Raw genomic sequence first — 16,170 nt, forward strand, 5'->3', positions numbered from 1 at the left:
ACAGGTAACAGGCACTGGCACATCTTTCCTACTTCCCTCTGGGCCTCCATGTCTTCCCTGTTAAACCAGATGCCTTACCCTTAACAGTAAGTGCTCTTAATACCTATGGGTGAGAGATGTACCCCCTGCCCAGGTGTTCCTTGAAATAAAGTTGTTTGGGAAGTGTGGTCTTAATATTGGGGCCTTTTTCTTTCATCATTCGTAAACAGAAAACATCAACATTTGTTCTTAAATAATTTACTTTTTAATCTTGACTTCTGTGAAAAGTTACATTTAAATTTAGGAAAACTTGAAGAAAGCCAATAGAGAGTCAACAGTTTTCTATCAGAGACAACTAAATGTGCAAATTTCAAATGTCTTCTATAATAAGTATAAATAATCCCATTTATTCACATTAAGAATGAAAATATTGATACACAAAATATTAAAATAGCAACTTTAAAAGAACTAAATGAAAACACTGAAGTTTATGTGAAATCTTTAGAAAGACATTATAAAGAGATCTGCCAAGGAAAAAGGCTTATGGTATCTCAAGGGGAAAACACATCACATAGGACAAGTAAAGACCATGGAGAGTTAGTTACAGATTGCCAAACTTTTCAGGTTCTAAGTCCAGACCCCCCCCCGCAAAAAAATAGCAGCCTTTACCTCTGGGGACAATGTGTTTCCCTTCCTTTTTTTTCTAGAACAAGTATGAGAGTAACACAAAACACACAGAGAAACTGCAGGCCAAGGACAGAAAGAAATTTCCTCGTACTCATGGTTACAAGGTTGTGCTGTCCCAATGCTAAGGTGGCCACGAGGTCACTGCCCTGCACCCCAGCACACAGCATTAACACAGCAAACAAAACCATCACCAAAGGCTCCAGATTTCCCCGTGACCTTCTCCAATCTCATCCCCGCTCCTTCCCAATCGTCTCTCTAAGGAGGTAGGATACGCAGAAGCATCTACACACTGTGGAGAATGGTTTCTCATCGGAGGGCTGGGAAGTGGCTCTGACCAAAGTTTCACGAGGAAGCGTGAGAGTTTAATGAATCTATTTGCGATGCGACTTCTTTCCAAAATGTGTGGAAAAGGTCGACTCCCCTACTGTGGTGAGGAGTTTGCTGTGTCTATAACATGACCGAAAGCCAGTATGTTATCTCAAGAAGACAGTATAGCAATTTCTGCAGACCAGAAGAAACAGCTTCACTTAAATAACCTTAAAGTTTGCAATAAAATAAATAAAGTGATTACACAGACACAAGAGTCTGCTGGTGGAGTTCAGGCGGGCTGTGTCTACGAGTCGTGCGTGCCCCTACAACAACCAGAAAATAGGTTATTATTATCAGTCAGTCTTCTTACTTAAACTTCTAGGGCAGCAGCGCAACGTAACAAACAAAATTCCCTCATATGTAACATAAGGGGCCATTATATGTGTAACCAGGTGTACGCTCACCTCAGTTCAAGTTAAGCTTTAGAAGTAAAGACAGTGATAACCAAAAGAGTTACACATCTGCCCACTGAGAATATTCTGGGTCTTACAAGGTGCATATTGTAAAGAGCAGCTGGTGTGCTTTTCACCGTGGACTTGTTCAGTCCCAGCAGCCTCAGCATCACAGTCTGTGGACGTTTTTGCCGTGTCCGTGGGAAAGGAACGAGGCAGGTAGGGCGAAACCGTGAACGACCGGCACTTTGAGCCTGCCCGTTATCCCTGAGCTTCCCGAGCTTCCGGCACAGGGCCTGTGGGCCTCAGCTCCCCATCTCCGAGAAATGCTGATGGAGGGCAGGGGGGCTGGCTCCGAGTTTCCCAGCCCGCCTGACCTGCGTCTTTTCCCTTTTCTCTAAAGATGAGGCAGCAGTCCTGGCACGCGTTCTGAGTCCATGAGGTTCCTGGCTGCCTGCTTGGAAGGAGAGGCGTGGGCTGGAGCCCACACAACCCGCAGCCAGTCACACGCTTTGCTCAGATTCCAGGCCGGTGACAGAGAGCTTCTTTCTTGCCCTGCTCAGAGACACCCTGGCCCACCGTGCAGGGCCGGACCCTCGGGTGGCACCGGGGCACTGGGAGCACAGCGCCACGCGGGCTAAGGCTCCAGGTCCCTCCGGGCCGGGGCTGGCCCCCTGGGTCAGGTTAGCCGTACATCTGCTTGAACTGAAAGCACTCGTTGCAGTAGCCATTGCACTTGGCGTTGCCGAAGTGCTCACAGGCGGGGGCCCGGCAGCGCTGCGTGGGGGGCTCCTCAGGGACGGGCTCGGGCCGCCGGGCGCTGGCAGCCACGCGCTGGCCGAGGTGCTGGCACTCCATGCACAGCTCCTGGTTGCAGCAGGCCAGCATGTTCCTGCAGGTGGCCCGCGTGCACTTGGACCAGGAGGTGCTCTGGGTGGCTCGGGGCAAGTCTCTGTGCTGGCTCGCCCTCTGGGTGGAGAGAGCAGAGAGAACCACTGTCACATTCATTGTTCAGGGACCCACATCTCATCTCATCCGACGGTGTGGGTTCTACAAAGGGCTGGGTGTGGTGAAGGGCACCTGCCTGACCAAGCGGACGGCGGGCGGTCTATGGACGGGAGCCTCCAAGGACCTTTCCTCCCCATCCCAAGAAAACAGATCTGGCCCCAGGGAGGCCCGGTGGAATCACCATCCCTAACACGGAGGCCGGCACAGGCTGGCCCAGCTCGCTTCCGTCTGGATTAATACTAAGTTGCCCTCATTTAGACAGATCCCCTACCACCCTCCAACCAGCAGGAGAGGCGTCTATCCATGAATGTTTGCTTTTCTTATATGCCAGTAAGTGGAGGCACCTGGGACGTTCTGCTTTTCCTTCTATCTCATAATAAGGGGATTACTTAAGAAAGTCGGCACTTCTGCTACAAATCCAAGAAGCCTCTGATCGCCATTTGGCTTTTCGGAGGCTTTAACGGGTTTTATTCCACGGCTGGTTTTATTTGCTTCTTAAAATGAACCTAAAGTAAACTTAGGCCATGAAAATCAATAGGAACTGCTGCGCTTCCAGCCCTGGGGGCCAGGCTGACTTTTCCCCTGGTTTTTCCCTGGAACTCAGCAGGGAGGAAAGCCTGCTTATCACTCTAGCAAGGAGGCGGGGCCCACAGGAGAGGGGGACGTCCCTCAAGATGTCTCACCAGCTGCTCTTCAGTCCTTTTCGCTTCATGAAATCTCTGGTTCTGAGCTTCGATGAAGCACTTCTGACAGTATCCTTCAAACACACTGCTTCCAAGGGCGCCGCATTCCCTGCCCAGGCAGGGGACAGTGTTCTGGAACCTGGAGGCCGTGGGGCTGGCTTTCCCTGAGGCAGGGACAAAATCTACAAGAGAGCAGACGGTCATTAGTAACACGTACGGTTCACCAAGTGGACAGATGCTGATGTCAGGGAAAAACAGACAGGTTCCTAATACAGATTAGACCAGCTGCGCTCTACCTACGAGAGCAACCTTTCAGAAACCTAGCAAAATAACCAACAGAAATAATACTATAATAAAAACATCTTTGACTTTACAGATCTCTCCCTTTGGAACAGCCCGCACTGGTCGGTCACAGGAACAGAACAAGCAGAGACATTAAGTGCCCATCCTTCTTTCAAATTTGAGATTTCAAAAACCACAAATGGACTCTTACGACATCAGTGAAGGCCGCTCTCTTTCCAGCTACCACTCATCAGGTTCTGAATTTTCTCTAGTATGCCAGAGTTTCAAAAGAAGTCTCGTCTAAATTCTACCTTACAAACACTACACCACATGACCTTATAAAAAAAAATCCTCTGAACTCTACCCACAGGGCTCTTGCGGGTTTTGGAACATGCTGTTCTGTGCTTTTGCTTCCAGGTGTGCCGGCAGAGCCACCGTGACTGTCCCCCCCACGCAAGGCACACTCAACGCCACAGCCCTTTCTTGAAGGGGCTCCCTTCTTGAATTTCAGGGGCAAACTGCCTTCTACGAGGGGTTTTGAAACGGGTGAAACCCATCCTCTCACTCACGTTTATTTTCTCTGTACTCGATGAAACACAGCGTGCAGAAGCCTTTGTTCTCTGGAGTCCCAAAGTACATGCAGCCCGCTTTCCTGCACTTGCTTGTCCCCGTCCTGTCCCCTGGAGTCCGTGCGGCCGAGGAGCGGTGGCCAGAGGGAGCCTCGGGCCCGGCTCTGCGGCAGGCGTGCGGGGAGAGGCTCTGCGCGAGCTGTGAGGGGTCAGACTTGGAGCGCTGGTGGCAGGAGAGGGGGCTGCTCGAGCTGAGGTTCGGGGCGGGCTCGGCTGTAGTCCTTTTAAAGCAAGCACTGCAGATCCCATTAAACGTCCTGGTGACGTCCTGGAGGCAGGCTCGGCACTTGCCGGGGTCGAGATGCTGCGCAGGGTCCGAGGGGTGGCCCGCGGGAAGCTGCCGGGCATTGTGGCATCGCTCGCAGAAGCCATTGTGCTGCACGTTGAGGGTGAAAGGGCAGCCGGGGCTCCTACACTTCATGGCCGTGGTCTCGCTGAACAGGAAGAGGCTGGGTGCTGTCGGAGGGGCTGAGTGGGGACCCCCAGCGGGCTCCTCGGGGCTCCAGGCCTCCCCCCGGGAGGCCCCGAGCACCAGGCGGGGCAGCGCCTCAGGGCCCGGCTTGGAGTTGGGCTTTGGGGCTTTGGTTTGTTTCTTGTGCCGCCTCTCCGAGCACTCGTGGCACAAAGGCTGGGTGTTCACGGACATGAAGAAAGGGCAGTTGGGCGTTTCGCATTTGATGTCCATGAGAGAAAGCTGGGGGACGGAAGGTTCCAAAGGATTCTGGGGGTGCGTGTCTCTCCGCCCCTTCTCATTGTTTTCCTGCCACTTCTTGTACTCGTGCTGGACAAGTTCAAAGTAATCATCTACCAGGTTTACTTCTTTGGGTAAGTTAGCTTCATCCAACCTAAAGACCAAAAGGAAAAGAAACATGAGACTACACACACACAAACACACACACACACACACACACACAACTTTACACCACTAGATCATAGAGCAAACTTTTAAAATGTGGACTGTGGTAATAACTTCATAACCATTCACTGAAATGCAGCCTGTGATGAAGACTTTGCACCTCTAACGTAACACAGTCCAATACTGTTGAGAAGACGTCATTATTTTGAGAATCAGTCTTATTTAATTAATTTTGGCCCAGCCCAAATTATAGATAATTCTAAAGAAAGGGCTCCTCAGGGGTTGCTTCTACACTTAATTACCCTCTTCCTCTTTGAAAAAGTCACTTTTACTTTCTAACTTCTCAGAGACCAAATTTCTAGTGAAATGTTTTCAAGGTATTCATTTGGGATGAGCTTACTTTATAGTACAAACTACCTTGTAATGTGTTCTGTATTTTTCTTTATCAATTTACTTTATTAATTTTAAACATGCACCTGGTCTCTATTAGTGGTAACTGCCACGAGCAGTAACTAAGAGGCAGACACACCATCAGGCGTTACATACTGACTTCTGACTCTGTAATTTGTTCATCTCCACTTTGAGAAACCGATTCTCTTAGGCCTTCTCGGTCGTGTGCATTTCAAAGTTCTAGGAAATGGGCATCTCTTTATCATCAAGCCAGTGTTTAAAATTTTGCTACCTGTACAACCTGTACTCTGGGTCTCTCCTCCCCGCCCCATGCGGCCAAGTCACGTGCCTGCCACATAAACACATTCTACAGCGCAGTCTGCGTCTGGTGTGTCTGCCTTACCCAGAAGCCAGGAGAATGAGTGTTTTGTCTCTAAGAATTTTCGCTTGCTAGTCTAGCACTAGGGCAATTAAAAAAAACAAAACAAAACCCATCCTCGATGTGAACGCACTTTTTAAAGCCACAGGGCTGACACTCAGCAACCAGATATGCAGAAAAATCATTTTGGATAAATTACTTGTTCCCATTTGAAACCCAAGTTAGTGCTCCCTGAAGTGATGGTCTCTGACTCACACACAAGCCCCTAAACTTGTTTCACGCTGGAGGAAACCAGCTTCAAATAACTTTACTGTTGGTCTTTGGGGTAGCAGCAGCTTAAAGATGACAAGGCATAGAGCGAAAAACAAACTGCTTACTTTGCAGCGTTAATTATATGGGTGGTGCCGTGGTCCCAGCCTTGAACAGGGATTTCCATCACCATCAGGTACTCTTTCAGGAGCTTTTCCTTCATCTCATTCTCAGGATCTGTCAAAAAGTGAACTTTTAAGTCTTCGAATCTTCCTCTCTCTCTGTTAACAAGTGGAACAGCTCGGATTTCTGAGGGAAAAAAATAACACATCAGCAAAATATGATTCTACTAAATGAGATTATGTGTGAGGCCATATATATAACAACTACATTTTGAAAATGCAGAAAGGATACAATTACAGAGGGGAAAAGTATTATCTAGCCACAAAATCAAATGGGGAAACAAACTGTACTAAACTCTAATAAAAAACACACGGTTGGGACTTCCCTGGTGGTGCAGTGGATGAAAATCCGCCTGCCAATGCAGGGGACACGGGTTCGAGCCCTGGTCCGGGAAGATCCCACATGCCGCGGAGCAACTAAGCCCGTGCGCCACAACTACTGAGCTTGCGCTCTAGAGCCTATGAGCCACAACTACTGAGCCCACGCACCTAGAGCCCGTGTTCCGCAACAAGAGAAGCCACTGCAATGAGAAGCCCGCGCACCGCAGCGAAGACCCAATGCGGCCAAAAATAAATAAAATTTAAAAAAACCAAAAAACCCCCACACGGTTTCCAGGACGCCCACAGCACATTAAGCAGCCTGGAGGCAGGAGGTCTTACTGGTCAAATCCCACACTCAGAACCAGATCGACCTGGGTTCGAGTCCTGACTTTGCTACCATCCATCTCTGTGACATCAGGTAAGTTATTTAACTTCTCTGAGCTTCAAGTGCCTCATCTGTACTATAAGGTTACTGCATCCACAGGGATGCCGTGAAGATGAAATGAAATAAAATAATGTACCTAAGCATTTGTAAAGTGCCTTATTAGTTCCTCATTAAGCTATTACAATAATACCTAACCTGCCAGACATTTGCCTGCCCCATGCCAGGCACTGTATTACGGGGCTAATTAAGAAATGGTAGCAGTAATATACATTATCTCCTACTTGCCACTAACATGCTGAAAGTGCTTCCCAAACTATAGACAAAAAGTTGGGGGCGCATTACGATGACTGCTATTCCATCACTGTTGCTAAACAGCTGACAGAACACTGTATTTAAATAAAACTAATATACTTAAATGAGACTTTCAATAAGGAGCAAAAGAGCAAACCCTGATGTTCAGGAGGAACGGGGTGTACCAGTATCTACCAGCAAGTACAAACGTGAATAGATGCTTAGTTTTCTCACCAGGTCCACTGTCCTTCATGGTCACCAGGGGTACAAAGTGTTGGCTGTCGTAGCCGAGAATGATGGGGTATCTGTAGCATTCCTGGGCAGGCCAATGGAGAGGCAAGTAAATTCCGCCCACCTTCAAAGGAGCGAAATTGGAACCCGATTCCAAACTTCTCAACATTTTGTCTGTTTAAGGAAAGAGAAAGAAAAGATAAGGCCCTCCGTGGCTTTCATCAGATTCCATTTAACTATGGTCTCCTGTAACTTTGGTAGCATGGGTTTTCCTAAGAGGTAAAGCACTAAAGCTGAAAAGCACTTAAATACAGATAAGCCATCAGCAGGCATCTCACCTGAAATGACAATGATCGGCCTTCTGAGGATGTTGCAAAGGACGAATATGTGTATTTCTTCCAGTGAATTATACTGAAGTCCACTGCGGGCCACTGGTACGTCCGTGGATGCCATTTTGACAAGGCTGTCCCATTCATCAGTCCAGTTCTAAGGGGACAGAAAAGAAATCATTGAATGTACTCTGCACTAAAAAACAATTCTGGCTTCACTCTATAATTTATCACTTGTATCCCTCGGCTTACTTTTACCCTTTCTTGAAATTATCATTTAAACGATCACCCTTTTGTCCCCACTTTGGTTTTCTTCCCTTACTTTTTTCCACTACAAGGCAAACTCAGAAGTAGGGGAGGATGGGGACAGCACCTGCTTTCAAAAAAATCCCTGATGAGGCATAATGTCAACGCTCCTCATCCAAATGTGCACAAAAATCCCAAACTTGTGACTGAAAATGGGGAGGCGCCCGTCTGAATCTGATGGGCTGGCTCAGTAAAGCACGAGAAGGGCAATCAAACTGGAAAACAACGAAAACGCCACAGGGAAGCCCGAGATCAGAAAGATCATTCGAAAATGACTCCCCAGCTGGGAAGCTGCTGCCCTGGAGCCTCCCAGCAGTGACAAGAGCCTCAGGTCCATCCCACAGGAGGTTTCTGGTGTTTTCCATTGACTCTGCTTTGCCAGGTTCATGTGACCCGGCAAATCACATGCTCCTTGAGAGCAGGGACTGGCCGAAGGTACTGTTTTGCCACCATGGAGCTCTGTCAATAGATGCTGGATGAGGAAACACAACATACCCGGGTATCGTAGCAAAGCCCCGTTTCCACGAATTCCTGAGACTTCAGAGACTCCAGCTGCCAGCGGAATTTAAAGTTGCGGGTGTCCGTCTCCTTGAGGGTGCTGAAGAGCGCCTTCCTCAGGACCAAGTCTGTGTCCTGAACACCCCACATGTACTGGGAAGCAGCGTGCATGAGGCAGTTTCCGTCACCTGAGGACAGAAGGGAAGCCAATTCAGGCAACCTACATCTAAGGCCTAGCGGGGGTTTACAGAATAAACTAGCCTTACGGCTACCATGCGGGGACCCAATAGCGCTTGTGAGAAACGCCAGTGGTTTAATGTCTTAGTCGAAGGGCCAACTGGTAACATTTCACAAGGTGATGACAGCTTTAACGGAAAAAACATATATCATTCTTTTAACTCTCATTTTGAATGAATGACACTAACAGAGCCAAGGAATCAGGGAGTGAGAGCCAGGAGCCCTTGGTTCCAGCCTGGCTCTGCCCTAACTAGTTTAGGTGACCTTGGGGGGAAATTCCTTAACCTTCGAGTATTTTTCCTCTTTGGAAATGAGGACATTGGATTATGATCTCTGAAGTCCATTCCTTTCTAACATGCCTTGCTTTTCTGGCTAAGACGCTGGCACTATTGCTCTCTGACTCTGAGAGAGAACCCCCAGGGTAACATGCTCAAACCAGGAAGCTGGTCTGGCTCCATTTACTAGACAGGGACGGCCTGGCCATGACTCAGTGGTACATGACTTGACCATCCCACCACAGCCTTTGGGGCCTGGGAGCTTCCTCTCCTGGTCTGTAAAGTGGGAGTGAGAAGACTGAATTACCTACTGCCTGCCCACCCCACCCCCAGAAATGTCTTGTGTGAACCCGCCTGTTAGCAATTAGAGTCCTTTTTCAGAGTTTAAAGAGGGCCTCGATGTCTACATTTGAAAATAATTCAGTGTTTAGGGCTGGCACTTGAAGAATTTTGAGGCTTTTGAGAAAAAGATAGGTCTAATCTTATTCTATCAACTTTGTTGCTTTTATAGGTTAAAATCCACAATTCATGAGACTGCATTGCTTTTTGAACTCCAAAGAATAAACATTTTGGAGGTCTGTTTAATATTAAAAAAGTTAACTCCTTAGTCTCTTTTGGGAAGTGCATAATTGTTTTTATAAAGAAAAGTTCAATCGTGTTCTTACATTGTTCTACGGGGCAATAAAGCCATTTGAAATTTTATCAAGTCTTAATTATAGTCAACTGTAAACAAAAACAACAACAACCTCTCAAAAATGTATCCACAGCCAGTATCCGTTCAATTTACACACTTAGAAAAACTAGCTAAATAAACATTCAAAGCAATGAACCAAAAAGATCGCTCAAGGCTTGTGTCTTGGCAGAAATGTAGCAACAACTGCATTCTGTTGAAATTTCCCCTTTGCAAAATCTAGAGCAAAGATAAGGCTTTTTTTCTTCTTGTGCTTACTTTCAGTTCTTTATTGAGATGCACCAGCATAAAATTCCCTAAGTAACATCTGGAATTCCCCAGCGCTAAGTTATTTGACTAGCAATTGAGCAACAGCTATTGTACTTTTTGTTCTGGTGTGTAGACATTTAAAGTGCGAAGTGCACCCTGGACTTTCCAAGTGGGTGTGGTCAGGGTGAGCTGGAATAGGGCTACTCATTATACAAGTGAAATCGCTGCAGCCAATAGACGTTGGAATTTTTCACATGAAGTTTCAATTTTATGCCACCTACTCCCTTCCTCATTCACCACAGTCTCATATCCTCAAATGCAAACTTGTGAATCACCCCCTCCCCAAACAGACCATTGACTTTGTAGAGCCCTCCTATAGGGGGAAGGCTTAAAAAAAAAGTGCTAATAAAATCAGAGAGGAAAAGTCATTTGTTTCCTTCCTTCCCCTAAATATCTTTTCTTCCTTTTCCAGAATTTTAAGGAATTTTTTTTCAAGTGGTGAAATAAAAGGATTCTGAGCCTAAAAATCCTTACTTCTCAGAAAATGGTATCAGAATGCACTTGCTTTTGTAGTTTTGTTTGTAGCGTGAATCCTTGATTTAAATGACCTATCTTTGCAAAACCAGTATTTACTTTTTATATTCAATTTTTTCTCTTAAGGAACCAGAGCAAGTTAACCCTAAAATCTCAGTTTAGTTCATGATAATACGGTTTTTCTCTTTCCACCACATTTCTAATTTGGCAGAATCTCTTCTTTCCAACTTTCCCACATCTTTTTGTAACCAAATGGGAGAGAGTTAAAACCACAAACTGTCAGGAACATAAACCCCTTGATGATGACTTCACATAATTAACTACTTCTAAGCATCACTTGACTTAATGCCAAGAACAACATAAATACTACATAGCCCCAGTTTTCTTTCTATGTTTCTAAGAATCTATGCTTCAAAAATAAAAGCAAGATGTTAAGGTGATGCTAACTCCCAGAACCAAAGGAAAAAAACATGTCCCTCAATCGTGCCAAGTTACCCAAGTCAAAAATGGCCAAAGTGAATGTACCAATTTATTTAAGTTGATGTTCTTATCATCTCACTGTCAACAAGGATGTACTAATTTTGCCCTTCGACATATTATTTTGATCGGGATGGTTTACGATTGTCACTGATCTAAGGCCAGGAGCCTTTTGAGAAAAAGGCCTTACTTAATATAAGCAGCCTGCTTGCTTCTTGTAATGATTCGCTACATTTATAAAGTAGAATTTTGTATCTGCATGAAACAGTATGCTCGAATGTTTCTGTGATGTGCATACTCTTGCTTAAAGGAAATAAACAAAAGACAAAACAGTAAAGCTTAGAACAGGAAACACCTACTAGTCATAAACGGCCATTGGGTAGACAGTCACAGACAGCAAGAAATGCAGTACAGTACTAGGAATCCCAAAAAAAACATGAAGTAGAGGTCTAAAACCTGCACTAAAAATCTCAGGTATCTTTCTAGTTCGTATCATGGGACTGTGGGCAACAGAACCCAGGTAAGGGAGGAGCTGACAACAGTCACTGGTTAACCCATAAAATGTGTCACTGATTCAAGAAGTGTAAGGCCATCATCACAAGCATTTTCTAATGACAGTGGGAAACGCCACCAGTTTTCACACAACGCTTTCCTTTTGAACTTAAAGCCTTTTGATATTTCCATTACTGGCTAGGGAAGGGTATTTCACAGATGATTAAACAGTTGCAAGAATTACATACAGAAGTCATACATACATACCATACACATATACTTAATAGGTGCATGGTGTCTAGAAATGCATTCTTAAAGCCTCAGTACGCTCTGCTGTCTAACATACACTAGAAAATATCCTTAATTAAAATATTCACAAAACAAGCTTGCTTTCGTTACGTGCCCCTTATAGAATCTCTATACTAAGGTACCTGCGGCCTTAAGAGATTCGATTTGGACTGGTGCTATTACCTTCTAATAAATGGGCACCCAGCCCGGTGGGAGCTACCCCGGCCCCCAGACAAAAGCAGGTCTTACCATTTGTTTTCAGCGCCACAAGCTTCCTGACTTCTCGGCACCAGTTGAGCTTCTTATGGCTTTCCAGGGAGGCCTGGATGTTTCTGTCGATGAGAGCATTGTGGATGATCTCCCGAAACTGTGGACAAAACTGGCAAGTCCTGAACATTTCCAGCGTGTACCGGTGCATGGATTTAAAATGGTGAATGATTCCATTGGTAGGTTTAAAAATATCTTCTGGAGTTCTCTCTCTTATCTTCACAGCTTTCCGCATATTGCTCAAATACAAAGCCAGAGGAAGGAGTTGCTCACCCATGGTGCTCTCCAACACCTGAAGAGGAGGGAAAGAAAACCCCATGCCGTTAGCTCGGCTTTGATATGACTCCTATATACCTGCCTGCAGGAAACCCCAGTGTTTGATCTTGTCATTACCCTAAGCGGTAGGCAAAAGATCTTAGTCACCTCTACTCCCAGGATACTAGCTGGCCCCAAAGATGAACTCACACCGGACTGTTTTAAGTTACATCACTTTTAAAGATTAGTCTAAACAAGAGAAGGAAGGCGGGGAGTGGGCAACGAGGAGGAGGGGAATAACCCATGTTTTCAGTAACATCTGTCAGGGAGCCATGCCTGTCTGTCAGCAACAGGTATGGTGCCTCGTAACCGACTGAAAATCCCACTCCATCCTGATGCTGCTCTGGGGGGCAGCCACTGGATTTGAGGCGCCCTGCATGCCAGTTACAGGCACAATGTAGTCCTGACAAGTCTGGCTCCTTTCCTAACAGCACCACCAAGCAACCCTCGCTCTTAGGCAAAGTCTTGATTTACCTCTTTCAAGCACTCCCTCCCTATACTGGAAAGACAATAAATATTTTGCGAAAAATCCTGCAATTTTATGCTGCCACCTAGGCTGTTGATTGGACTTTTCTCTTTAGTCCCCAAAAGAAATATTTATAAAGCGTATACTTGTAAAATGTATTGTAATATACAAAGAGTTAAACTGAATGTTTTATAACCAACAAAAAAGCTTATTCCCAGCAAGATGTTTTGCAATTTTAAGAGCAAACAGTCAGCGGTCTTTCAGAACCTCTCCACTGAACTTAACAACATCAGAATAAAAAATAGAATAATGATAACAATAACAATAATAGAATAATAAATTCTATACTTCTAAGAGCAGATATTAGAAGTACAGAATTATATTCTATATAATTACAGAATTAACTGTATTACTTCAACTCAACCGTTAACCAAATTTTATTATCGTCCTCCAGGTACCAACACTCAGATGGATTTTGCACCCTGTCTTCACCCTGAAATCTTCAAGCATAATCGACTGGTGGAAAGAAATAAAAGTCTGGAAGCAGACAAGGAAAGAAGTTTCAGCCAGAGGGACCACTCAGGACAAATGAAAGAGGAGGGGGGCAAACCCCAGCATCTCCAACCCATGCCAACAGCATGGAATGATGGAATGATGTAACGTGGGATCTTTACAGAGCAGAGCTTTGTGGAGAGCCAGCTCACATTCACTGGCCCTTAGTAGGGTGCCTTGCCATCCATCCTAATTTCCAAGATGAAGACAAAGACATTTTCAGAGCATGAAGAGAGCCCCTAGGAAGTTTCACTGCATTTGTTAATCCCACTCTTGTGTCATACTCTTTACCGGGGCAAGCCTCTAGCTGAGAAAGAAGTTAAACCAATGTAAGAGGGAGAAGAAACCTAGATTACAGAGAAGCCAGTCCTGGTGGGTCTCAGCTCTCTCAAAGTCATTGATAAAATGGTCTAAATTCTCACGGGCCGCTACAAGACTCTGAGGTTGCTTCTGAGGAGTCTTCTGGTGGTGAATTTAGCTCAGGATTCCTTATCTGATAGCTGGACGATGCCTGGAAGAAGTCTTTCTCTGGGTCAAATGGTAATCTCTGCTTTGATGTCAGATATTCCTTGCAGGTGGATTTGGGCAAAATCATGGCAGGACCACAGACACAACGAAGGGATAAAAAGATCACACACACATCCCCTTGGTGGCATGCAAATGCCTCTTTCACGATGTCATTCATTTGTCCATCCGTCACTCAACAAGCACTGCCTGACCACATACTTCTACTGCCTGACCATCTGCTTGATGCTGAGGGTAAAGATAAAGACAACCTTATTCCCCGGCTTGAAATCACATGACCACCTTAGTCTCCATCTACGGCAACTGCAGGACTGGTCCTGCTCAGGTAGGTCCCACACCATCCAGGGGCAGGGCTTTGCTGAGAAGCCCGGTCTTCCAACACCCGCCCCTTGCTAATCTCAGAACACCACTCCTGTGGTTGCAGAGTGCCTGCTGCCCTCACAAGGAAACAGACAGGCAAGAGGAAGATTTCAAACAAGCTAGTTGTAGCCTCTTTTTTGCTTTTTTGACTCTTCTTTTATCTTCTTCTTCACCTAAGATCTTTCAGCAAAGTTCTCAAATAGTGAGAGCTGGAACCATAGGCAAGACATGCAAATGTCAATATTTGATAGTCTGGTGTCACCTCACTCATAGGTTCAGCCTCGCACGGCCTGCAGAATTGCCTCCTTAAAAGAAATCAAAACCCACTGCCCAACTGCCTAGGACTTGGACTTCTCCATACTTAAGATTAAAGAATAATCTGACCTGTGATAAAGAATTTCTGAGCTATGATTGCAATGTCCTTATATGCAAAGACATACAATATTACCTGTAACATTTCTTTCATGTTTGTTACCTCATTGGCTTTTTATCAACAAATATCGACTTTTTAGAAAGTACCCCTCCAAAAATTCAAAAATTGTACAAAGAATTGGAAAAAAAAAAAAAAAAAGAAGCACTTTAGACCACCAAGACTGAAGCAGTACTGGCTGTTTAATACTCTGGGACATTAGGGCTGTGGTCCAGAAGACCCTGAAACACTGGTTCTCTCAGAAGGCTGCCCTGAGATACTTGACCAGAGCAGCTTTCCAAGGAAAGAAGATCAGAGGCAGGGAGAACTGAAAACAAAGCGGTCTCAACAAGTTCTGAGCTCCACGGCTTTCCTGAAGGGCCAGGTGGCAGGATGTGGGATGACCCCGACTGACAAAGACAGTCTGACTGGGGGATAGGGGCCTGCAGATGCTTTAAACTGGAGCCCCCAAAGGCAGGCCGACCACCCACTGCTACACGCATACTTCTCTGACACTGCTTAACTCTCAGTGTCTGCAAGCCATCCCCGGGAAGTTGAGCTGACCTGGCTCCCCGCCCCCTGGGTTTTGCTGCCCCCGAGACATGCCACACCTTCGGGCTGGTGCTACAACAATCTGGAAAGAGGCCACAGCAGTTTGCAAGGGCTACGTAGCCGTAAGCATGCAGAGCTTGATTCCAAAAAAGACAAGCCAAAGAGCAAAGCACCAATGACCACCCGCGACCAAGCGGCCCCGGGGGCGACTCTCCCCGCAGGCAGCTGCCTTTCAAGTTCTCTGCATTATCTGCAAGAAACAGCTGGCTGGATCCTTGAATCCCGGCTGTCACCCTAACATCTGGCGCGGCCCCCTCAACTCTCAGCAGTTCAGAACCTACAACGGGTACAAACGGCCAACAAACTCCCCTCTGGAACCGCTGCAAAACCAAGGCCAGGTCGACGGAGCCAGCCCGGGGGTCGCTGCCAAACTCGCACCCGCAGCCCTTGCCCGGGGGAGACGGCACAGGGACACGGGGGTTACCTCTTCGGGACACGCGATCCTCTGCAGAAACTCCAAGTCCAGGTCAGGACAGGCGTGCGCCGCCGGCTGGGGTCACGGTCGGGGTCGGGGCTAGGTGGAGGCGGCGCCCCATGGACGCCCTGCTCGGGGTTAGTTCGCGGGCCGGTCCGGGGGTGCGGATCTCTGCTGCCGCCGCCGCCGCTGCCGCCGCAGTTTCCCCGGCGGCCGCTCTTGCCGCTCCGCCCCCGCGGCCCCTAGCTCGTTGCACTTGGCCGCCGCCAAGGCTGCAGACTGCCAGTTCTCTTTTTTCCCTTTCTGTTTTACCGCCCGCGGACAGCCGGGGATTTCCACCCAGGGACTTTCCAGTCACGCGACGCGGGCCGGGCGCCCGAAGCCGGTGGTCTCCTGCCGCTAGGGGGCGCAGGAGACGCGGGAGGCCCGATGCGCTCCGCCCCGCCCCGTCCCCGCCCCGCTCCGCCTCGCCAGACGCCCGAGAAACTCCTGCGCCCCGCCCCGGGGTGTCCCCGCGTGAGTCACCTGGGCATTTCGGAAGCTGGACTCAACGTCACATC

At 47.1% G+C, this 16,170-nt stretch overlaps 1 protein-coding gene across 1 annotated transcript; it reads right to left on the reverse strand.

Moving 5' to 3' along the window:
- Nucleotides 1-221: 221 nt before the first annotated feature.
- TNFAIP3 (TNF alpha induced protein 3) lies at nucleotides 222-15,885 on the reverse strand. The gene is made up of 9 exons (XM_012536282.3): nucleotides 15,620-15,885; nucleotides 11,939-12,248; nucleotides 8,444-8,634; nucleotides 7,652-7,799; nucleotides 7,317-7,487; nucleotides 6,032-6,212; nucleotides 3,970-4,874; nucleotides 3,119-3,300; nucleotides 222-2,396 (listed from the first exon to the last, which is right to left on the reverse strand). Exons 2-9 carry the CDS (start codon nucleotides 12,231-12,233, stop codon nucleotides 2,112-2,114), a joined length of 2,358 nt encoding a protein of 785 aa, XP_012391736.1. The 5' UTR covers nucleotides 12,234-12,248; nucleotides 15,620-15,885; the 3' UTR covers nucleotides 222-2,111.
- Nucleotides 15,886-16,170: the final 285 nt, after the last annotated feature.

Source organism: Orcinus orca, chromosome 12 (assembly GCF_937001465.1).
Source record: "Orcinus orca chromosome 12, mOrcOrc1.1, whole genome shotgun sequence".
NCBI lineage: Eukaryota > Metazoa > Chordata > Mammalia > Artiodactyla > Delphinidae > Orcinus > Orcinus orca.

What these genes read in the sequence shown, in the direction of transcription:
- TNFAIP3 (XM_012536282.3), bottom strand. Translation starts at nt 12,233, where the DNA reads ATGGGTGAGCAACTCCTTCCTCTGGCTTTGTATTTGAGCAATATGCGG. An exon ending in GCCGATCATTGTCATTTCAG is followed by an intron (nt 7,488 to 7,651) that starts GTGAGATGCCTG and finishes TTCCTTAAACAG; the next exon opens with ACAAAATGTTGAGAAGTTTG. An exon ending in AAAGGACTGAAGAGCAGCTG is followed by an intron (nt 2,397 to 3,118) that starts GTGAGACATCTT and finishes CTCTCCACCCAG; the next exon opens with AGGGCGAGCCAGCACAGAGA.